The 24,292-nt window shown below is 44.6% G+C and overlaps 1 protein-coding gene across 5 annotated transcripts in view; it reads left to right on the forward strand.

Annotated features, from left to right (window-relative positions):
- The window catches only part of LOC117768925 (protocadherin-1-like), a 158,392-nt gene that overhangs the window by 66,146 nt on the left and 67,954 nt on the right, over positions 1-24,292 (forward strand). For 4 of the 5 annotated variants that reach the window (XM_034597416.1, XM_034597419.1, XM_034597418.1 and 1 more), the window contains exon 4: positions 16,350-16,569. In XM_034597416.1, coding sequence (XP_034453307.1) covers positions 16,350-16,569 — 220 coding nt within the window. Of the gene's footprint in view, positions 1-16,349; positions 16,580-24,292 lie in introns of all 5 variants that reach the window. The other variant, XM_034597420.1, reaches the window with a different exon arrangement.

Consider the following 24,292-nt stretch of genomic DNA (forward strand, 5'->3'; position numbering starts at 1 on the left):
TCAAACAGGAAGTTGTGGGAACGATGCCATCGTATCGATAGCCTCCTCAATTTAACATTGGACCCCACACACACAAACACACACACACACTGTCACACTCACACACAGACACACACACACACACACACCCACACTCACACACAGACACACACACCCATGAGGGGTGGCGACGTTATAGAGCAGAGGAAGTGAGCGGCAGCAGCTGGTTTAAATCAAACTGAACGACTGAAATCAGGTTCACGTTGCTGTTATCACCCAGATGTAAATAGTTTTATAAAAACAGTTATAAGATATTTACTAATAGAATAAACCTTAATGTTGATGAAATTATTAAAAACATTATTTTGTAATGCATTAGATCTGTGGCTTTAGGTCAGTGAGTGTAGAGATGTGTATTTTATTTATTGTAACACAACAAACAAGATAAAATACATCGAAATGCAGTTTGATATTGAAACGGACGAGACACAATTGAGGGATTAAACTCTGAAAAAGTCTAAAATTCTATAATCTGAATTTTAGGCCTTAAAATATCTTAAATATGTGTTGTTTTATTCTTCTTATTTCATATATAATTATAATTCGTTATAGTCTGAAAAAGTATGAAATTCAACTTTTTGAAACCTGCAGAAACTCCTGTGGTAGATCTGGTACATTGTGTGGTTTTATGTTATGATCTATCCTCATATGAAGTGACATGATAAGTTGTTGTGTAATATTGCCTGGTGCAGTACGATGTGGCTGAGGGTGGCACCGTGAGTTTCAAACTTATTAAACAGATAAATTAGATATAAGAACATAATCAATTTAACGGCCGAGCAGCTGACGGTTCACACAGCAATAAACGGAAACAGCAATCATCATGTTTACGTGTTTCCCAGCGGAGGCGCCATCTTTCTGCCCAGCTCTCTGTCATTACAGCGTCTCTGGAACGCCGCCGCTCGGTTAGCCACAATTAAACGTTCTCATGACCCCGCCCACTAACCCCCACCTCCTCCTGAAAAAACCACTGGTCCCAATACCACAAACCAGTCCCGCCAAAACCAATCAACACATTCCTCAGCTGGACGAATAAAGTTTGTTTTTCTATTCGACTGCGGAGGAAAACATGGAGGAGGAGGAGGAGGAGGAGGAGGTGGAGGTGGAGGAGGAGGAGGAGGAGGAGGGACACTAACGAGGGCTGAAGTGAGCCGAGGAGAGAGAGGAGAAGAAGGGATGAGGAAAAAGAGAAAGAGGCTAATGCAGTCTGATGTATTAATCACAGTCAGAGGTAATTGAGAGGCTGAGCAAGGACCGGGCGAGCGAGCTGTCCTCCATCACTGTCTCATTCTCTCTCTCTCTCTCTCTCTCTCTGTGTAAACACTGCTACTGTACCGACTGAATATTAATACACTGATACTACTGAGTGTGTGTGTGTGTGTGTGTGTGTGTGTGTGCGCGTGCATGTACGTGTGTGCGTGTGACTTACGGTGCAAGTGTCCTTACCAGCGTCGATGCTGTTACTCTTGTTTTTGGCTCAGTGAAAGTGTGTGTTTCCGTGTGTGTGTGTGTGTTTCTCTGGGCTGACACTTTCACTTAAGTTCTTCCTCGTGATCATTCTTCAATCCGACATTTTGTGAAATCCTCATTAGCTGTTTTTCCTCCGCGTCGGGTCCGGGGATGGATATGAGTTTGATAGGTTAAGATAGAGCCAGAGGGAAACTGCTAGCCCAGCGCCATTTATTTGTATTTTACCATTTTTTTAATTGTGAATGAGCTGAAGCCACGAGTGACGTTTACCAGGTAACTGCTGCTGCCGGGAAGTGAAAGTGACAACTTGGATCAAATCTGAAATTGTCTGAGGTACAGTCTGCGTGTAGTTGAAAATGTTGATTTAGGAATTGTCATGTCACAAACAAATTGACACTCAGCGTCGATAAACAGGATTCACAAAATGTTGGACTGTTCCTTTAATGGAGGCGTTTCACCACACACACGCACACAAACACAGATAGAAGATAATTGAATAGTTCTGTAGGCGTGGGTTTAATTTGTCTTCCTCTGTATCATGAAGTCTTTGTCTCGTGTCGCTCAACTCGTTATTAAACTCACTCGTTAATCGCTGCATTCACTGTCACATAAAACAATCGTGATAACACACAACAGACGATATCTGAGGCATCACAAACACTTGTGATACACAACGTCCCTGTAAACCTCACTGCCCGACTCGTGCTTTTGTGTGTCTCTACGGCAACAGCCTGTTGGTCCTGTTCCTGTTGGCACGGTTACAGCTGGCTGCCGACCTTTTACCTTTCTGTAGTAGGCAAACACACACACACACACACAAACACACAAACACACACATTCTCACACACACGGTTAGGGGCCGTGAAGAAATGGTGCCGGTCCTTTTAAAAGGAGCATTTCAGTTTCAACAGGTTAGTTTAAGGATTTTTCCACCGATGTTTTATGTACAAACATCGTTGGTTGGATATAATTTTGATGACGTTAACGATAACGATAAAAATAAGAACGTTTTTCTTTCTACTCAAACTAAAACAAACTAACTGGCTGTTATTCATTCATTATTTTTACATTCTGCACTTTGTGTCTCACGCACTGAGTCACGGAGCTGATTCATATCTTAAACCAGCCAGTTAGACACACACAGACACACACTGATCAGATTGTTGAGATTCCTTTAACATGACACTTTGGGCAGGTTGTGCAGGAACTCTGGTAACACAATGAGAGGGAAATGTGTGTGTGTGTGTGTGTGTGTCATTTCCCACACACCTGCTCAGTGTGTCAAAGGTCAGTTACTCTGCAGGTGGGAGGCTGTTGTGTTGTTGGTGTTTGAGGGTTAAAGACTCGTCAGGTGGGAGCGGGGGTGGGGGCAGTTAGAGGTGTGTTTGTGTGGGTGTGGTGGGGTCAGAGTAGCATTCAGGTCCTGGGGTGTGTGTGTGTGTGTGTGTGTGTGTGTGTGTGTGTGTGTGTGTGTGTGTGTACATGTGGAGCTGCAGTAACTGAAATGTTTGTGTTGTTGTTTGTCACTCACCTGTTTAAAATCCAACAGAAGACACAAAATAGTTCTTTACAACAGAGAAGTGGCTGTTTGCTATTGCTCAGAATGGATATTACACTTAACAATGACGTGACTATTAATGTCCACGTGTCATATGTCTGAATGGAGATGTGGTACAGACAAGAGGAACCTGCTGGAGCTGGAGACGATCATTGCCGATCGCGTTGTTTGTCTCACGCTCCTCAGATTTCAGGTCGGAATCTACTGTTGCTCTTAAATGACGAAACTGCACGGGAGCTGATCTGAAGAGTTTCAGGAATGTAACTTGTCTGGATTATCTGGCTTCTCTTTTGTGTCTGAGGTGTCCGATGATTCACATCAGCCCAAATCTCTGGAATGTTTCTCCGTTTGGTTTTCACCCTTTGCTCCATTGTTGGATTCAGTCTACTTTTCTCTGATTGATCGTGTCGACATCATTAAATTGAGGTTTTGTTGCTTCATTGTGATTCAGGAGGAACTGCTGTTGTTCCTCCAGCTGTCTTCCTTCTTCCATCTTCTTCCATCTTCCTCCATCTTCCTTCTTCCATCTTTATCCCTCTTCCTCTTTCCATCTTCCTCCATCTTCCTCCTCCATCTTCCTCTTTCCATCTTCCTCCATCTTCCTCCTTCCATCTTCCATCTTCCTCCTCCATCTTCCTCCTCCATCTTCCTCCTTCCATCTTCCTCTCTGCCTCTCCTCCTGTCTGCTGCTGCCGATTAGACTTGGCGTTAGCGATAGCATTAGCCTGTCCGCTCATTCCCTATGGGCCTGTTGTCTCTTTTGGCTAGCTGCAGCAGTCTTGGCAAGCTAGCAGCTAATCCAGACTGGATGCTAATGAACTCTGGCCAGTGTCCACCTCGTTCCTGTAGAGACGTCTGTTTCCATGAAGCCCAGCGGCTAACCGGCTAACAGGCCGCCGCTCCACTGGCCAACACAGACGGACAGAAAGACAAACCACCTGGAGCAGGCTAACTGGCCCTCTGCTAGCTGTTAGCTAATAATGGGTGAATATGGAAACATGGCTGTGCATGTGTACATTCACTGAGTCATATTTTCCTGCAGAGCTCGTTAGTTTTAAACCCATTACCTCGTGTTGCAAAGCAGATGTAAACCTTCCTGCTTGAAATTAGTTGTTGGACATTGAGGTTTTATTTTGCATATCCAGGTATCTGGGATTTTCATATTTCATCATCTCCTACGTGACTAAAATAAACGAAGATGAAATTCAGTTTGTAAAAAATACAGAAATAGATGTTTCAGACTTCAGACTAATTCTGTAAATGATATTCCGGTTGGATTGGGGATCGGTCACGTTGCGTTTCCACTGCACATGTTCCTAACTGCTGAGAACAGATTGAGGTTGGACTCACTTACTTCTGTCTCGGGCTTGTTCGGGTTTGGACAGATATTTGCAGCCCGAGTTTGGATGTAGCCTGAAACTATTGACAGAGAACTGAAGAAAAATGAATAAATTCCCCTCCTCGATGCATCTGTTCCATCCATCCATTAAATAAAGAAATAATGATGTGGCTGCTCTGCTGAAATGTTTGCAGAGTGTCCCTCTTCCTGTCTCCGTATCTGGACATTATTTATTCCCACAGCCGAAGCTCCTCACTCACAAACACAGAAAACACTGGATGCAGCACGGCGGTCCGTCAGCGTTTTCCTTCCCTCTATTGTTTCCAGACAATCGACCCGACCTGAGCAGTCCTCGTCGCTCCCCGCTCCGCCATGACTATTTTTACGACTCCAATGCATGCATATGGCCCCTCACCTCCCCAGGCGTCCTCGTTCACCTGCTCGTGCACGCACACACACAATCAGTAACAGATCCCTTCACAATAGCTGAGCTGTAGACAGACGTCCTGAGAGTTGCTGTGATTTATGATCTCAAAGTACAGAGGGAGAGAGAGAGAGAGGGACTGGGCCGTGCAGATGGAAGTGAAGGAGAAACCTCAGCTCATGGGACGTGCACGCTCACGAAACCACATGCACAGCACATGCTATTCTATTGTTTTATTATTATGCTAAAAAGGCTGCACACTTCCCCTGCAGATATAATAAGAATCCATAGAAACAAGCCGCTAATCCACTAATTCCCAATAATCCCAAACCTGTTAATAAATCCAACATGTAATTTAATACAGAATCATGTCACAGGCATGTGAACAGACGCCACACGTGTGTTGTTTACATACATGTGTGTCAGGGTATTAGTGTAAACAGCAGTGATGCTCACTGAGGCGAGAACGTGTTTCAGTCGAGGTCATTAACCAGCGGCAGCCGTGAGTCCGTGTCTGAGCGTCGACTGGGGACGTTGGTTCTCGCATGTTTCCACCATCGTGTCGTCATGTAATATACACGCTTCCACATCACGGGATCGCACAGAGAACATATATCTGCCACGAGGACGGTCCTGTTTCAACGACATGAAATACGACATGAAATAAAAGCAGGAGGTAAATCGCACACGTGTGTAGCCGGAGTTCCTCTGTTGTAGTAAAACATGTCACACATCAGCCTCCAGAAGCTCCTGCTGGTCGATAAATACCCCAAAAACTGGACGGGCAACATTTAGGGCTGTAAACAACCCATGATGCACTGCTCTCTGTAAACCTGGGGGGGTGGTGTGTGTGTCACAGTCTCACGTGAGGCTGAAATCGTGTAGAAGTAGGAATTCAAAGCAGAGCAGCGCTTTTACATTCTACCTAAAAGTTATGTTTGCATAATTATAAGATAATAAAAAATAAACGAGATGACGTCTAAGGCAAAACATCAGGTCGCGTCTTTGTCTTTTAATGATTCGAAATAAATCCAAGAGCATTTTTTTAAACCAGAAAGTTCAGTGTGGCCTACCTCAAAGGATGATGGGTAATTTGTGTCATGAATGTAATTAGTAACCATGTGACTCTAAAAACAGGAGAAAAGTCCTACTCAAGCAGAACGACTGGTTGACCTTTGACCCTGCTGCTGACTGGACTAACAGCAGTGTGTGTGGTGATGTTAACTCAAAATCAACACACACACACACACAGACACACACACGCACACACACACACACACACACACGCACAGCCACAAAGAGTGGGAGCTCTCTCTCTCTGTCTCTCAGGATTTCAAATCTCGACGTCTGTGAATGAAATTCAAAAGAGATGGATGAAAAAACCCTGTCATCCTTTTTGAAGTCTGTGTGTGTGTGTGTGTGTGTGTCTGTTTGAGGGTGTGTGTGTGTGTGTGTGTGTGTGTGTGTGTGTGTGTTTGAGGGTGTGTGTGTGTGTGTGTGAGTGATGGGTTGAGGAGACAGTGAAGGCAAAAAGGGAAAAATACATAGACTCCCCCCACGATGCTCGTCCACACCCTCCTCCTGACCTCAGCCTGGGAATACCAACTGCCCCACATAGACTCCCACTGAGTGTGTGTGTGTGTGTGTGTGTGTGCGTGTGCGTGTGCGTGTGTGTGTGTGTGGCAGTTTAACAAATATGAAAAACAGTTGCCGTTCTACCTTGAAAAATGTCTTAATCATCTCTAAACCTGCAGCAGAGTTTTATGGTTTCATCTTTTTCATGAAAATTAATTCAAATGAATCTAATGAAAGTTTCAAAGTGTTGAATTGTCTGTGTCATGTTTACCTAGACACAGTCATAGGACACATGGAACATTGGTAACATTCGGCAGCTGTGGCATCAGTGTTGTGTTGTGTTGTGTTTTTCTGGTCAGTTGTCGACTGCAGACTCTGAGGAAGTGTTACCATAACAACCCAAACTGTCACGTGAATGAAAGTCACGTTAAAAGTTGTTTGGTTAGATTTATGATGCTTCCGTTATTTCTATACAACGATTTTGAGTTTCCCTAGAATAAAAACAAAAGAGACAAATGTAAATACACATCGGCACTGGCTGAATTATATTTTAAAGCAATATTATATAGGTTTGACTGAGCTACAGCGCCCCCTGCAGCCACATGTGATTTATTAGGTTGGGCAACTGAACCCTGGAGATTACCCATGATCCTCTGCTTCCTGAACCAGAAGAGCTGCAGCTGTAACAAATCCACCGAACTCTGTTCAGAATCCTTCATGTTTCAAAGTTTCCTGCTGAATATTGGAGATAAACTCTGGTTTTTAATAACTTCAGAGTGTTTTTAACTGATCTCGGTTCAGCTTCACTCTTCAGCTGCAGCTGGTTGTGACAGTTAAAGCTGACTCTCAGTCAGTTCTTCTCACAGGAGATGGAACCCACTCAGCAGAGTCACAGAGAACAGACGCTCAGGGAGCGAAGGAGGAAACTTTCTCCACGTTCAACCATCAACTCATTTTGAAGCTGCTGGTTTAAATGTGAAAATGTTGCAGTGTTGCTTCGACAACATATTTGCTGGTGCGTCAGATTTAGATTTATCTGAGGCCTGGTTCACTTTCCTCACGGCGTTTGTTTAAAAATGAAATGAATGTGTAATTCCACTGCTCTATTTCAGAACCGGCTCATTCTCTTTAAACGTCTCTGATTTATGAGCAGAAATGTAAAATTGACCCACTTTGTGTGGCGTCCTGCTATTTCTGAATACACCCCATAGTATTCTGAGGTCTTCCACCAGAATTAGAGGCGATAAGAGATTTACGCTGCAGATTTCTGAGTCATCACCCAACACATCAAACTGGAAATCGTACTTTCTTCTTTCTCTGTGCATTACCCCCCCCCCCTCCCCCCCTCAACTCTTCTCCATATCGGTGCTGGACGACAGCCGAGCAAATCAAAACCAAATCCCCTCGCTCACATCTCCCTCTCTATGTCTTTTTTTTTTATCACTCCACCTTTCTTTCATTCTTTCATCCTCCCTCGCTCTGTCCTGGAGCCAATTATAACCTGCTGCAGCATTCCTGACTGCAGGAGGAGGAAGAGGAGGAGGAGGAGGAGGAGGAGGAGGAGGAGAGGAAGGGAGGTGTTTTTAGGGATTAACATACCAGAGCTGTCAGCTGGAAACCACTTCATCCCACTTTTTCTTCCTCTGCCTCAGTTGAATCTAAAGTTTCTCCTGCTCATTATGAAACTTAGGGAAAAGCCCTTTTCTGTAAATCACAAGACGTGCACACGCGTAAACACGACCAGCAAACGTGCACCGACTGTCAGGAGAGAAACGCAAGGAGAAATATCTGGCAGCTGGAAATACACAGAAAACCTCAGGTCATATAAATATGTAGAATATATGAATGTCCGACAGGTTAAAGAAGATCATTTATTATAAAACAGAAAACGTAAAACACACAGAAGCAAAGATAGTTAATTAAGTTGGTGTTAGCAGTAGTTTAAAGTAGTTTATGTTTCTTATAAGTTTGGTTTTCATCAGTTATTTGAAAAAACGAGCTGAGACGTCTTGATTGACAGCTGAGACTGACTCCTGATTGGTCGAGCATGTGTTCCATGATCTGTTCTGCACTTTGGTTTCACTTGAGGGAGCAGTCATGGGTTAGCCTGAGCAACAAGCTGACGGCATCCATCTGTATCTAGTTGTGGTTTTGATGCACTAACGGCTTCTCATTGAAGTACGGATGAGTGAAGCTCAGACTGGGATCATGTGACGTTCTCCTCTGAACCTTCCTCTGTATCAGCGAACACAAAGAAAAACACTCGTCTTGTTGTTATTCACTGATTTAACTGACACATCAAACACATCAGCAACTTTTCAAGTGCACATACGTACAGAAATACAGCAACCGCGCACAAACATGACACCCTCCGCCCCGCCTCCCTCACCGCGCCCCGCTGGACTCCACCACGGGTCACTTCGGGGGGGGTGTTACCGTCCGCACGTCACCCGTCAGCGCGGCGCTCACTTCGTCGGGGGTTTGAGCGCCGGCTGCGTGAGGGAGCAGCGAGGCAGCAAATTGGAAAAATACAAGCGGAAGAAGATTTATTCACGTTCATTTCTCTGATGTGTTTGAGTGTGAGTGTGTCAGTGTCACTGCCACTGTGGAGTTCATTGGATGCTGCGTCAGTGTCTGTTTCACCCCCCCCCCCCCATCAAATCATGTGTGTGTGTGTGTGTGTGTGTGTGTGGGTGTGTGGTTCTCTTCTCAGCAACACTGTAGTTTACCTGAGGACATGACTGATGTGTGTTTGTGAGATGCTTGAAGTGAGTGTGCTCCAGAGTTATAGCTCCATGTGCTCTGCCAGTATAACACTAGATTTACTGGCTCAGTGGCAACAGACACACACACACACACACACACACACACACACACACACACACACACACGCACACACACACACGCACACCTGAGGGCAAAGGAATGCAGGCGCACGATTAAACTCCGGGAACCAGATGAGAGACTCAGCTGACCTGTTTCATCTTTGTGTGTGTGTGTGTGTGTGTGTGTTTGTGTGTGAGTCTCTCTGTGTGTGTGTGTGTGTGTGTGTGTGTGTGTGTGTGTGTGTGTGTGTTGATATGAGGCAGAGTGATGCTGAGTGACAGATGCAGTGATACAGCTTGTTTCAGTTCAGACAAAGAAACCGAGCATCAGCACATGAACGTAGTATTTGTGAAGCCAGGATACAGTGAACTGAATATTACAAACCAACGTCCCGATATGAAAATACAGTCGGGATGCTTTTGAGCATAAATTCACAACTTTTCTGCATAATTTATTCTGTTAAATAAAGTTTTTCATGTCAGCAATAAAACACTGATATTGTATGTCTGTGAAAGTCTCACATCGTCCGATTTTTATACGACAGCTGATAAATCTGTCGGGCTCCAAAACGTTCGTATGATGAAAATACAATCAGGATCAGAAGTTTTTCCTAAAATAAGCCTCTGAATTGTGTCATAAGTAACAAAATGTAATCCTGAATTGTATTATGATTGTATTACGATGTAGGAGAAACAAACCCAGTCACAAATAAATACACTGAAGTACATGGACACATACTAAAGCTGATTTAATCTCATTTCTGTTCATCCGATCAAAAACTAATTCAACAACGTTTAATGATCAGAAGCAACGTGTTCTATTGCTGCCTTGCTCGAAGTGGTGCAAATTAAACCTGCAACAGCTGCAGGCAGATGTTCAGTCTCCGTGTGTGTGGGTATGTATATATATATATATATATATATATATATATATATATATATATCTCCCTTCTCTCCCTCTCCCTCTCTCTCCCCTCTCGCCGTCTCTCCACCTCTTCTCTTTCACTCTCTCCATTTATTTTCCACTCCTCATTCATTCTCCACTCGGATTCAACACAGTTGTGTCGAATTATTGCTGGCAGCCGCACTTCACGTGGGCCGAGTGTGTGCGCGCGTGTGTGTGTGTGAGAGGGAGAGTGTGTGTTGTTGGTGTTAGTCTCTGTGTGTGTGTGCATGCATACTTGATAAGGACAGACTTTTATAAGCATGCACAATGCAGCCTCACACCCTCTTATCTCCCACAGAGGGAGGTAATGAGGATCTCACACACACACACACACACACACACACACACACACACACACACACACACACACACACACACACACACACACACACACACACACACACACACACTCCCTCTCTCAGTTATCTCCCTCTCCGTGTCTCAGCTGACAAACAGCCAGCGAGGCGTTGTGCGTTTCTCCTCTCGCTGGTTTTTAATCATCTCTGAACAATGTGGCCCAGTGAAGGCTTCCTCCTCCCTCTCCTCTTCTTCCTCCTCCCACTCCTTTTCCTCCTCCTCTCCCTCTATCACCTCCTGCAGGAGGATGAGGAGCAGGAGGGAGACTCCAGTTCTTCTTAACCGGCTGAACCCACACATCCCTCCTGTTCCTCCCTTTCGTTATCTTTCTTTCATTCCTCCCTCTTTCTCTCAGTCCTCTCATTTCATTCGTTTTTACACACTCACGTCTCCCTCCTCTTCCTCTTGCATCTCCTCCTTCTCTCACTCTTACTCCTCCTATCCTCAGTTTCTCTCTTGTGCTCTTCTTCCTCCCTGTCCTCCTCCTTTCACTTCATCCACTGCCTCCCTCATCTTCCCCTCATCCTCCTGCTCGGATTTCTCCTCTTTCAGCTTCCTCCTCATTTTCTCCCTCCCACTCACCCTCTTTTCTTATATTTCTCCTTCTCCTCTTTTCCTTACGATTTTCTTTCATCCCCATCCACACCTTCCCACTGCTTCATTGACTGCTCCTTTTCCTTCTACTCCTCAAGCTCTTCTTCGCTTCTTCTCTCCATTTCTCCTTCTCTTCCTCTCCTGTCTTCCTTCATCCTCCTCCTCATCCACCTTTCTCCTACTCCCACTTTCTTTTTCCCCTCCATATTATTCTCCTTTTCTCATTCTTCTCTCCGTTCTCTCCCTTTCTTCATCTCCCTCCTGCTCTTGCTCTTTTTTGTTCCACTCCTCTTTTTCTACTCTTCTTTGCCCTCTTCCTCCCCTTCCTTTTTCATCCTTGATATTCTGCTTAACCCCCTTCATCTCCTCTTCTTCAGCTCCTTCCTTTGTATTCCACTCCTTCTTCTCGCTCTCCTTAATTTACCTCCTCCTCCTCTTCCCGTTACACCTAAACAGAATAATATTGGAAACTGAATATGCATGAAGTGCCTCCTCCTCCTCCCTCATCTTTATCTCCATGAATTCTTTTGTTATTCATCTTTTTGTTTCTTCTGGGTCGATTCTCTTCCTCCAGTTTTCCTGTCACCGACAGAATGACAGATCATATGCTGCTTCCATCCCGTGTCGCCTCTCCTCCACTTTAAGCTTCTTTAATTCTGCACGACGGACTCGGCTGCATATTCATGACCTCTGCGTTTCACGCACTGATGCCGATGAAGGTCAGTTATTATGGATTCAAGGAAAAGTGGCTCATCATGCCTCCTTGTTTTACATAAAATTGCATTTGTGCATCTTTGCCCGCAGACGACTAAATATTCTTCAGTGGAGAAATGATTCTAAACTTTCCGTCAAAGTGCAGCATTAACAGTTTGCTGCGGAGGAACGAGGCCGTGATGAGCTCTTCTCCCTTGAATTCTTAATTACTGACCTTCATCATCTTCACAATGTATTCGATGAACATGGTTATTATTTTTGTTTGGAGGGTCCAGGCGGAGAATATAAACAGCTGAAAATGGAGGACAAATAAAAAATAAAAACTTTCTGCTTTGTGAATAAAATGTTTAGAAATCGTAAAATATCATGTGAAATTAAAACGTTATCATTTTAAGCTGTGAAGCGGATGGTTCACGTAATGCTGCACTACTGTTAGATCGTTAGACCCAAAAGGTTTCAAGGCTGGATTCCACCGTCAGACCGGTTTGAAGTTGTTGCTGCTTCTGGAAAACTTTTAAAACTCAGTGTCACATGGGTGAAAGAAACAATGAATCTGCTCGGCTGCACAAAACAAAGGATTTGAGGTGTAAACCTTACTGGATTAAAAGGCTGAAATCGTAGTACACATGATGCAGGTTGTAAATTGGTTTGTACTGTGATGACTATACTAACCAGCTGTTCTGAGGTCAGACAGCAGTTAGGCTAAGTAGGCAGCTCTCTAGTGTTCAGGTGTTCAGTCTGGAGGTCTCCACCTCGTCTTCACCTGCAGTTGTAGTGGTGGAGTTCGTCAGGACAATAAGGCAGCGGGGAAGTGTCTTTAAGTGGCCATTTTGTCCGCCCTGCGACGGCGACCTAGAAGAAGAGGACGCCCCGTGTGGGCTCAAGATGGCGGCGGGTGTAGGGCAGCTGGGCGGAGGCTCTGATCTGCTCCACTTTCCCATAATGCAACCTGCTGAGGTGGCGTTTCTATTTCCAGCAAACAAACACATAAACACACACGGGCAGAGAAACGCAAAAGAGGAAAAAAACAAGGATTTGGCGGCTGTGTGTGTGTGTGTGTGTGTGTGTCTGTGTGTGTGTGTGTGTGTCTGTGTGTGTGTGCTGGAGGTGACTGACAGGCATGAGAGGGATCAAAACGATTTGATCCGCTTCATTTCTCTCTTCATGTAAATATAGATGTGATTTATTTCCTCACGCTCACACAGTGAACTGCAGAGGAAGCTGGAAGCAGATTTCATGATGAACACACTCACTTTGTTCCCCTTGTGTGTTTTGTGTTGAGGAACAAACTGAATGTGCGACGCTGACAATCACTTCTGTTTGCTTTAAAATCAACAAACTGCTGCGTTTGCATCTTTCACCTCAACACGTCACATGTTCTCTGCCTCACGCTCCAATATCTTCCAACAGCAAACTTGAATCTTTCTTTTAAAATCTTTTTCAGGCAAACACTGGACGTGGAGAGACTCAGTTTAAATGTCACATCACAAATACTGCAAAACAAAAATTACACGCATCAGTTCAACTGAAGCTTTGTCTCAATTCACTGTGACGGCTGAGCTGAAATCAGACACTCTGCTCGACAGAGGATTTGAGTGAAAGCCTGATACTTTCATTAAAACATAATGTTTGAGTCCAGTTGTTTAGCACCATTGTCTCTTTTCAAAATTCGTTCTGGCACCAGTACGCAATGAATCCTGGGATAAATAAGATTCACATTTGTTGGTTGTGTTTGAAAAGCAGCCTTTAAAAGACGAGGCCCCTGAATTCAGACCCTTCTGTCTCATGACTACAACGTAATTTACAATAAATTATACATTTCTAAGGAAACACAATGTAAACAGGATTAAATCGCTGCAGTGAGGGAAGTCATTTGTACGAAGACTCTGGACATGACTGTGAAACGTTGACAGACGGATTTCAGGTGTTTTCCAACAAGCTATTTGAGTAATTTCAGTGTTTTATGGTCGTTTAGATTCTTGCAGCTCTTTGTTAATGTGAGGGAAAGATTCCGGTCGCGTTAAAAACAGAAACCTCAGCCTTTTTACTTACATTCAAACAAAACCACCGACTTTCTCTGACCTGAACAAAATTGTGTTTGTTGCCTTGACCACAGACGAGAATTTGCATGGAACCCAGCCACCATTATTGTATTTAAAAAAAAACAAACGCATTAATCATGGTTTTATTATTATCATGGTGTTTATTGGCTGGTGAGAGACGAAATAAAATCTAAGAATAATTTATTTTTGATGGAGTAAAAAAAAAAAGCTTCCTTTACACAACACCTCTGTTTTTATGCAAATACAAGAACGAGGCGTTGACCTCTGTGAGCACCTGTAGTTTCAGGGACTCGACTGAGAATAAAGACAGGAAGTGTGAGCGCTCAGATCTGCTGAGGTTTACCTGGAGACGAGCCCGTCGCCGGCAGCACCGGGGATCTGGGCCTGTGAAGCCGCTCCAGCACAGAGTGTCCACGCTGTTTAAAGGACAGCTCCACTGTGGTTTCGCTTTTATACATTTTCCACCAGTGCCACATTTATTCTGGCTATTTATACCTCCAGGCATCGGAATGAAAGATATTTTGAAATGTTTTTTCCCCCAAAAATATTTGAGATGCAAACAGCAGAGAAAGCGGCTGAATCACGAGGCGATCGGCTGCAGCCGCCACAGAAAGTGAGATTTGATATTTAGATGTGTTCAGAGGAGACGATGTGGACGGTGACCTCGCCGTCGCTGGTTGTGTTGAGCTACAGCGAGCTGGGGGGGGGGGGGGGACCGTTCAGCTGTCGTGAAAAAAAGAGATAACAACATTAAACAGTCCCAGTGTATGATGAGCACTGATCTGCTGGTTTAACTGGTTTAGGGTCCCGACAGTGCACGGTTGCCATGGTGACGGAGGATCTGCTGAGCCAGGGATGGTTCTCGTTATCAGCCCGGGCCGGTCGGTCAGGTGTGTGTGTGTGTGTGTGTGTGTGTGTGTGTGTGTGTGATTGAAACGTTTCACCGTGCACTGTGTACCTTTGAATTAGGACACTGTTTGTTTGGCAGCACTTAGCGATTGCACTGTGTGTGTGTGTGTGTGTGTGTGTGTGTGTGTGTGCGTGCGTGCATGCGCTTTGCACGTGCACAGGGTGTCTGGGGGATAATTTAATTTCAATTACAAAACCATCAAACACATACAAGTCGGACGGGAACTTTCCCCCCCGCAGAATCACATGGAGCAAATGGAGCAGTAAAGTGTGTTCGGCCTGCTGCTTCTATTAAAACCAAATGTGCTTCATGACGACGTGCTGCCACGTGGGAGCGGAGCCAAACACATGCTGGAGACTTCCACAGAAAACTCACATTAACAGACTCTAAAGTCTTAAAAAGCTTTGAAAAACACAGAAAGTGGCTTTAGAAGGTATCATGTGCTGTTAAATCTACAGCAGATGCACATTGTCCTCGTTCACATCAACAGGAACAATCGTCAGATGTTTCACTTAATGTTTGGGTCTTAAAACCTGAGGCCAGCGGATTGAATATGATTCATATTTTTGTTAGTTTTGTTCTCCTGAGGAAACAATATTTCCTGTTGTGGTGACTTTCAGTGTTACTCACCAGAATGGATCTTGTGTATCGTTGATTTCCGTTCAGTGCATCTCTGTCCTCTTAAAACATCTCAAGCTTTTTATTCAGTGTTTTAGATGCAGTCATACAAGTTGGCATCTTCCTCTTCCTCTTCCTCTTCCTCCGCTGGCACATCGCTGCTTATCTCGTGTTGTCAATCATTTGGAATCTGGTGACACCATTCGCAGGACACGCCCACCTGTGTGTGTGTTTCTGTGTGTGTGTGTTTCTGTGTGTGCACATTTGCATGAGCTAAACAAAACGGGAAGCCACTCGTGTCGAAGCAGCTCCTTGTTGAGGTCGAACCTTTACACGTGAAGTTTATCTGTCGCTCTGCTGCCGCTGAATTCATCACAGTGAAACGGCCTCGACCAACTGGGCCTGAAACCACAGAGGGAAAATGTTTTCCACTGCAAATCAACTGTTCTTTTTCGGATTATCAAGTAATTTTCCTCCTAAGTTTAGTGCGTGTGAAGAAGATGGTCAGGGAGGAGAACATCAACGTCGTCTTTTATAAATGAAACCACTGAGAAGAAAAGACGAGAGATGAGATGACACGAAAAGCAGCGATGAGATGAAATTAGATGAGAACTGATACCAGATGAAAGTTGACTGATCTTCGTGGTGTGAGCTGCAGAATCAAAGAGGAACTCAGATCCGTCACGGCGAGACCAGAGCGGCTTAATGAGAAGACCCAACGTGTCTAAATGACTTGACTGAAGCTATTTTTACAGTCCGGCTTCTACTTCACGTCTTTAATCATTGAAGCCGATTCACCTGCATCAGATCAAACTGGAACCGATTTATAATAAAACCATCTCACGTGTTAAATTTAACTTAAAGTGCTTTTGTGAATCTTCAAACTAATCTGTTTCTTCTCCGTCTGCCAACCACAGCCCCCCCACCGCCGAGTGACCTTCTCCACGGCCAACCAGGCTCAGGACCTGCAGGACGCGTCTCAGCACAGCTACTACGACAGCGGCCTGGAGGAGTCGGAGACCCCCAGCTCCAAGTCGTCGTCGGGGCCGCGGGTCGGGCCCCTGGCGCTGCCGGAGGACCACTACGAACGGACCACGCCCGACGGCAGCATCGGCGAGATGGAGCACCCGGAGAACGGTAAGACCAGGTGGAGTTCCCCCTCCCTCTACTCCTCTTTTCACCGCCTCCATCCCTCCATCCATCCATCAGCCTCGAGGGGAGCGGGCGCACAAACACGTGCACACAACGAAAGCCACATAAACACGGCAACAGTTTTCATTACACACACACACACACTTTGCCCTTTGTGTCACAATGCGGCACATCAGCAGGAATGTTAACCTCGTATTTTTAATCAGATTCCCACAATTCCCTGCGCTGTGTATACATTTGTTAAAGAGGTGTGCGACCTCACAGCAGCACAACACAATCAATATGCAACATAATCAACTCCCACGGCTTAACGAATTAACATCCCAATTATGTAAATCATATTGAGCCCACCCTTCCATCAGCTCCACTTATAGATCCACAGAGGGAGGCTAGCAGGGAATACGCTAACACAACACATTCCCTACGACTTCGGCTGTTAGCATTTTGTCAGCCTGTCATTATGTTAGCATGCTGATGTATCGTGTGTCTGTCCCTGTTTATCATTTTACGGGAAAGCAGCTTATTTGTAATGCTAACAGGTCTTAGCTGGCTAGCAGATGATATGAAAGACTGTGAGAGATGCTAGTGATGCTACATCACCACACACACACACACACGCACACACACACACACACACACACACAATGCTTTACTTTTGAACGTGCATGTTGCTAACATGACTTTTATGTTGCAGTTTGTTTTGATATATTGAAAACTGAGCAGTGAAAATTCATTTAAAGGGATAGTTCACCCAGAGGTTTAACTTGGGGGGGGGGGGGGGGTAAACAGCATCGCAGCCAAATCCAATACAACTGAAGTAACTGTTTACATTCACAGGCCAGATGTTAGTGGGTTTTCTGACCAGAGGAAAAGTGGCTTTAGTTTAAAAACTTTTCAGAAAGTCCACTTATCTATTTCACTCTGTTATAGGCCGACTTGTACTGAAGTTACCTGACTGTCAGTTTCTCATAACTTATTTACCCGCCGCCTCTCACACCTACCGTATAAAGCAGTTTAGATAATTATACAAGAGCTGCTGCCTTTTTATTGTTTTACTTTTAAAGCTAATTTTCCCTTTGGTATAAATAAAGTACTTAATTTACCTACTTTCTGGAGCCAAATGATTAATTAGACACATCTTCTTTCGCTGTGCCACTGCTCATTGTTCTGCGTTGGCTGTTAAAGCCTCGTTACTGCTTATGCCAATTAAGCCAACTGAAGCAAAATAGTTGAAACTGGGAAATAAATAGAGAGCGGAGAGGAGAGAGAGGGACGGAGGAGGGGCGAGCGAGGCTCGGTCTAAATGTCATCCCTGTCTTCTGTTGTGAGGGCGAGAAGACAATTCTCTCTCTTTCTGTCTCAGCCCACAGGTCGTACGTGTGCCATCTGTAAACACAATTATTCACAGCTGCTCGCACGCCTACAGGCTACTGCCACCCAGTGTGTGTGTGTGTCTGTGTGTGTGTGTGTGTGTGTGTGAGTGAGTAAGAGGTAGTGATAGAGAGCAGGAGAGTGTGTAAGTGTCTGTATCTTCTCGAACACACTGGAATGAGGTCAGGGTTATGTTGTGTGTGTGTGTGTGTGTGTGTGTGTGTGTGTGTGTGTGTGTGTGTGTGTGTGTGTGTGTGTGTGTGTGTGTGTGTGTTGCAGTGTGAGGGAATAGTAGCGTTGTACAATCTTCCACTTTGATGGTCAAACATGTTTTAGCTGCGGGTATTTTCCCAAGGAAGAGAGTGAGTGTGTTTGTGTGTGTGTTATTGTGTGTGTGTGTGTGTGTGTGTGTGTGTGTGTGTGTGTGTGTGTGTGTGTGTGTGTGTGTGTGTGTGTGTGTGTGTGTGTCTCTCTCTGTGTGTGTGTGTTGTACCAGCAGAGAGGTCAACAGATTACAGCCGGTCTTCTGAGGATTAACACACACCACTACAGACGTTCTTTACTTTCTGTGTTTGATTCAAAACTTTAAACCTTTATTTCTACAGTGGGACGAGCAGAGGTGCAGGAGTAGAAGTATATAAAAATGATCCTTAACATTATGAAAACTTTAAAGTACTATCAGGAAACTCTACACACACACACACATACACTGTATATGTATAAACAATGCATCATATTCTAAAACTTGATGTATTTTGTGTGTAAAATCGTAATTCGTAGAATAACTAATACACCAGCTGCCAGATAAATGTGGTTCAGTAGATTTATGAAATATTAATATTTCTCATTTGTACTTAAGTTCATCACTGGACTAAAAATACTTCACCACAGTCTGATTATACATTTTAAATAAAACTGCAGATGACATCTGTTATTGCTCCAGCTGTTAGGAAGTCTCCCCCCTGCTGGTTCCAACCAAACTGAACTCAAAGTTCTATTGATTCGACTCTGCATTTCAAATGTCTTTTGTTTTCCCGTTTGTTTTGGAGCGAGCACTCAGAACAAAGTTACTACGTGCAGCTGGTCATAATCTAAGTTCATCATTAAATGGTTAATCAAGCAATAATGAAGCAGCTCAGCAGCACATGTTTTTCCTAATTGGGTTTTTTGAAGAAGTGACTCAGCTCAGTTCAGCGGAACAGTTTAGCTGTTTCCTCCTGTTTTTCCTCCGCTGCCGACTGAATCGATCACTCAGCCGTGTGACTGATTGTTGATCGGGCCGCTCTCAAGTGCTTCAGACAGAGCGATGAGGAGCTGCAGGGACGACCTGACTGGCCTCAGACACGTTGGAGTGCTTCTATCATTTCATTTCTGTTTATTTACGCTCGGCAGTCACATGGCTCTTCAGTTAGTCAGACAGAAAACACGACTGATGCTCTGTGCGTGTGAGGATTCAGTCCTCGGTCTGATCCACACCTCACCCACATCGGTGCTGCTGCTGTTACACCTGCTGTCCACACTACTCCAGAGGTTTCCAGAGACTGAAATGCAGAAGTTTGGAGACGTTGTTGTTCCCGTTTCATCATCGCTGTTCCTCGTTCTTTCTCTAACTATGCAGCAACTGCAGAGGAGACAATCTGCTCCCTGTCTATTACATGACCAGTGCATGTGAACGGTCACGTGACATCGCCTACGTCAGGTGTGCTGGCATGGACGGGGATTATTCCTGATGCTCATGTGGACGGACATTTGTCCAAAGCTGTGATGTGTCCTCTGGTCTGTCCCTGCCTCTGTGAGACTAGTTGCTAAATGTGGAGACGGATGCATTTGCACTTAAACACAAGCACGTGGCCGGAATGAAGCTGCAGAAGCGGTTCAGTCTGTTCTTAATGCATCACCTGCTTTTAAAGGTGGATTATCCTCGTATAGTAACATAATCTGGACATAATCCAGGTCTCAAATGGATGCTCATGACATGTGGCACAGGGAATCGCACGGTCGGAGCAACAGCTGGTCGACGGTGAACCCATTTACATCACTGCCACATCTCTGACTTGCACCAGAGGTTGATGAACTGTCAGGTTTTTACATTAGAGCTTCAACATGGAGATGGATGGATGTTGTGTGTGTGTGATCCAGTGAACTTTTACTTTTCATTCCCTCATCATCTTCTCGTACTTCTGAGATAAGGACGAGCAGCAGTTTGGGCCGAGCTGCAGCTACGGTAAACCACAGCTGATGACATTTCACTGGACTTCAAAACAGTTGTCAGAGTAGATGCCGTGTCTTTAAGTTAATGTAGAACATTTAGCCCCGGGCCGGTTCAGCCTTGAAAGCCTTCCTCTACGTGTACGGCTCCTCTTCTTCATCCTGAGATATTTGTGTTCTTCCAGTTTCACGTCCGTCACGTGTTAGAAACCTCATCAACACGTCCACTCGCTCACTGGGAAGCTTCCTGCTGTTTTCTCAAATAGGCTAATTCAGAGATTTTCCTCTGGGTGGAAACATTTCTGGAAAATATCCAAACAAACTCACTCTGACATTTGAGTTTTCACATACAGCCCCTCCGGAACATTTCAGGAAGACATCCAGACTGTAGTGCAGGTCAGACAGCAGCTTGAGAGGCAGGTACATGTTGTTTCTGCCCACACACACGATGCAGACATGCAGAGTGTGGTCTGCTCTCCGGAGCGGGAAGGGAGCTCCATGTGGTGGGATCTCTATCCTTTCACTTCTCCTCCTCCCTCCTGTAAACGGTCAGATAATGGATGTTAATTCCATCAGCCCGTCTTCACTCAGCTAATGCATCCCACTTCCTGTCTGCGACGGATGGACTGACAGACGGAAAGAAGAGGAAAACCAAACCCAGCTTGGGGAATGGAGGGATGTGGGGGGGGGTGTAGTTTGTGGGATTGAATTGTGTGCGCGTGTTTGTAGTAAGAGAGGGAAAGAAGAGTAAAGGTAGAGCGAGGGAGGAGAAGAACAGAAAGTAGGAAATGGGAGAAAGAGAGAGAGAGATGATGGAGAGAGACAGAGGTGCAGCCTGACACTGGATAACAAGCTGATTTATGAAGAGTGTGTGTTGAGAGGGTGGGGAGGGGGGGGTGCACTCATCTCCCCAGATGAAACCACATGCAAACATACTGTATTTGGCTTCACACACACACAGACACACACACACACACACACAGACACACACTCTCTCAGCCTCTTTATCTGCTGATTGCATCAGTCTGAGAGCTGAAGTAATCGCTGCACAACAGACGCACACAAACACACGTCATTGAGGTTTTTCTGTCTTTATCGGCCACCAGTTCGACTCCAGTGTCATGACATCATCATCCTCGTCGTATGTTACAGGAACACGTGAACTACACAGAATGTGACTGAAACTCCGAGTGCGCACAAGCAGAACTGTGTATTCTAACCCTTTTGTCAGTTTCTTGTATTTATGCATGAATGGTTCGTTCTTTTTTTTATATAAAATCATTTTCTGGTCATTGTGGAAATTTGTGCCGATGGAGGAGCCTGATTTCCGCTGCTCTGAAAAACCAGTGACACGGACTCACCCTCAATCAACCGTCTGTCTGAATGAGCCGGAGCAGGAATTTAAACTCAAATTTAATCAGGTTTTAAAGAGGGAGCAAACACGTAGTCATGAATAATCTGGTGCCTGTTGATGAGTTTTATGGTAATTGCGCAGCATTGTGTCATTGTTGGTAAACTGTTTGTCTCTTGGGTTGTTAAGTGCTGAGTTTTGTGTGTGTATCTGCAGGGACGGGAACTTCCAAGTAGCCCGGGCTCCGAATGCTGCGTGTTTGCAACTAGCTCGTGTGATTTCACTCGGTCAAATGAACGTTAAATTAACTAGAATGTCACTGAGTAGAGCTCGAATCTCCACCGAGGCTCAACTGTCCCTTAAATCCAGTCAGATATCAGTCTCCTGCCTGGTTTTAATCATCGAGCAAAGGTCTGTATCACAATGTTAGAGAAAGTGATGACGTCCCATCAGATAAACAGACAAACTCTGGGGAGGAGGTGTAAACACCAACATGCAGTTTACTTTGGCAAAAACACAAAATACAAATCCGTTCTCTGCTTTTCAGATGCATTCGTGTTGCAGGCAAGAGGTCGAGCTGACAGTGATCGCCCTCTACTGGATCACGAGGCAAACTACTTACGCTTCTAGACCGTGTTTTTTATTCGTACAGGTTATTACTGTACGAAGTTTCCCCTCCACGTTTAAATGTATGTTTTCGTGTCAGTACTTCATCACCTGTAAACTCATTGGCAGTGAGAACGTATCTTTAGTTTAGTGCTGATGTGGAAACACACTTTATGAAACGTTTCGCAGAGAAGGATGAAATTAATATTCTGAACATTATGAAATGCTGCAGGACACCGAACGCTGAATAAATTTAAAGCGTAAAACCGAGCACACAACATCCATTAAAATAAAATTAACAATGTGCCTTTGATTAGCATAACAACACTGTTAGGTGTGAATTTCACTCACTGCTCCTGAGAATAAGTTTAGATAAGGCTTCTCAACCATTTCTGCAAAACCACCCGAGTCAGTCTAGAAAATACCACGATGACTCTACTTTATGATTTTATAAACACTTTTTCGTGGGAAATGATGTTCTGTTATTTCCCTCAACAAACAATTAACCGATCAAAGAATTTGTGTAAACTTGAGGTCGTATATTCTGAAAGTAGAACTCATGAAGTCAAACCATTGGTGAGGTTTGAATGAAAACCGACGACAGTTTGATGAGATGGTTTAAAGTAGATGAAGAAAAAGAAAGAGGGATCCACAGGAGGGAAGTTAGAAAGAAAAAGGTCGAGGTGGTCATGTGTTCTCCTCAGTGAAGCGCAACGCCTCCATCTGCCTCCTCCTCCCTCCTCCTCCCCCCTCTTGTTCTCTTACGAGAGGCCTCTGCTCTCTGACTCCTCTCGCTCTTCCTCAGGGATTCTCACCCCCCTTCCTCCCTCTCCTCCTCCTCCATCATCCCTCGTTCTCCTCTTCCTCTCTCTGGTGGGCGATGATGGGGGCCAGCGGTTCTCCTCCAGCCTGTCAGAAACTCCCAGGACAGAACTGGGTTCTCTGGAAACTTTCACACACTATTTTTAGTTGTTTTCTCAAACTAGTGAAGCCTTAATGTCCAAAGATTAAAATAATTTCCAGCAGCTCTCGATGTTCAGCAGCTTTTAGCCAAAATAAACTCTTCATGTTCCATATTAATGAAGCTCTGAGCCGAATGAAATCACACTAAGAGAGAGTGGAGTTACTACAATTACACTAAAAGATGAATATGTGATCACAAACACAGTAATGAGTCTGGTGTGAATTAAATAACATTGGAAAGTGTCACTGAGGAAGTTCTTTAAAGGGTTCCACATGTTTCCTGAGGAGGCCGGATGTTTTGAAGAGGTCTCACAGGCTGAGGGAATCTGTGGGACTTGAAGGAGTGAAGTTAAAGTTGTACCAGTTTGAAGGGTCCTGGGTTCCTAAAGGACGTCCCAGTGGTCACCAGGAAGTTACATTTAGAAGGTAACAGTGTTCACAGAGTTTCTTAGCTCATGGAGGAGTTCCCAGGGCTCATTGAGATGTATGAAGGAGGTTAAGAGTCCTTGAAGAGTGCCAAGCTTCAGTGAACAGGATCTCAGAGTCACAGAGGATGTTACTCAGGAGGTTTCATGGTGTCATGGCTTGTTGAGAAGGTTTTATGGTTCACTGAGTATATCAACATATCTACAGCATCTTTTTCGGAGCTTTGCCATATAAATTAAAACTCTCCATTTACTGAGGGGTTTCTTGGAATCATTTAGAAGGTTCCAGTTGTTATTGAGGCAGCAGGATGTTGTACAGGAGCCTCACAGTTTGAGGGAGTCTCTGGGACTTTAAGGAGTGAAGTCCATGAGTTCCATAAGGACGTCCAAGTGGTCACAGAGGGGGAACGTTTAGGTTTCAGGGTTCAACAAGTAAGGTTCTTGGCTCATTGAGGAGCTCCCAGGTTTCACTGAGACGTGTTCTGAGGAAGTTACTCAGTGAACCGCAAGAACCACGGCACCATGACACCTCTCCAGGTTCTTGGAGTCATTTCAAAAGTTCCAGTTGTACTGATTTAAACAAGAATCATTGTTTAAAAGTCAGGGTCAAAGACTCACAGGGGTTGTTTTTGATGTCACTTGCAATGAAATAATCAATTTAACAGGTAGCAGAAGTTCTTCAAACCTTTACAGGTGTTCAAGGAGCCGTTTATAGGTTTCAGGATGTTGTGGACATTGCATGGGTCTTTTTCTGAGGCTCTTCAGTTCTGCAAGAGAGTTTCAG

This window comes from Hippoglossus hippoglossus, chromosome 10 (genome assembly GCF_009819705.1).
Source record: "Hippoglossus hippoglossus isolate fHipHip1 chromosome 10, fHipHip1.pri, whole genome shotgun sequence".
Classification (NCBI taxonomy): domain Eukaryota; kingdom Metazoa; phylum Chordata; class Actinopteri; order Pleuronectiformes; family Pleuronectidae; genus Hippoglossus; species Hippoglossus hippoglossus.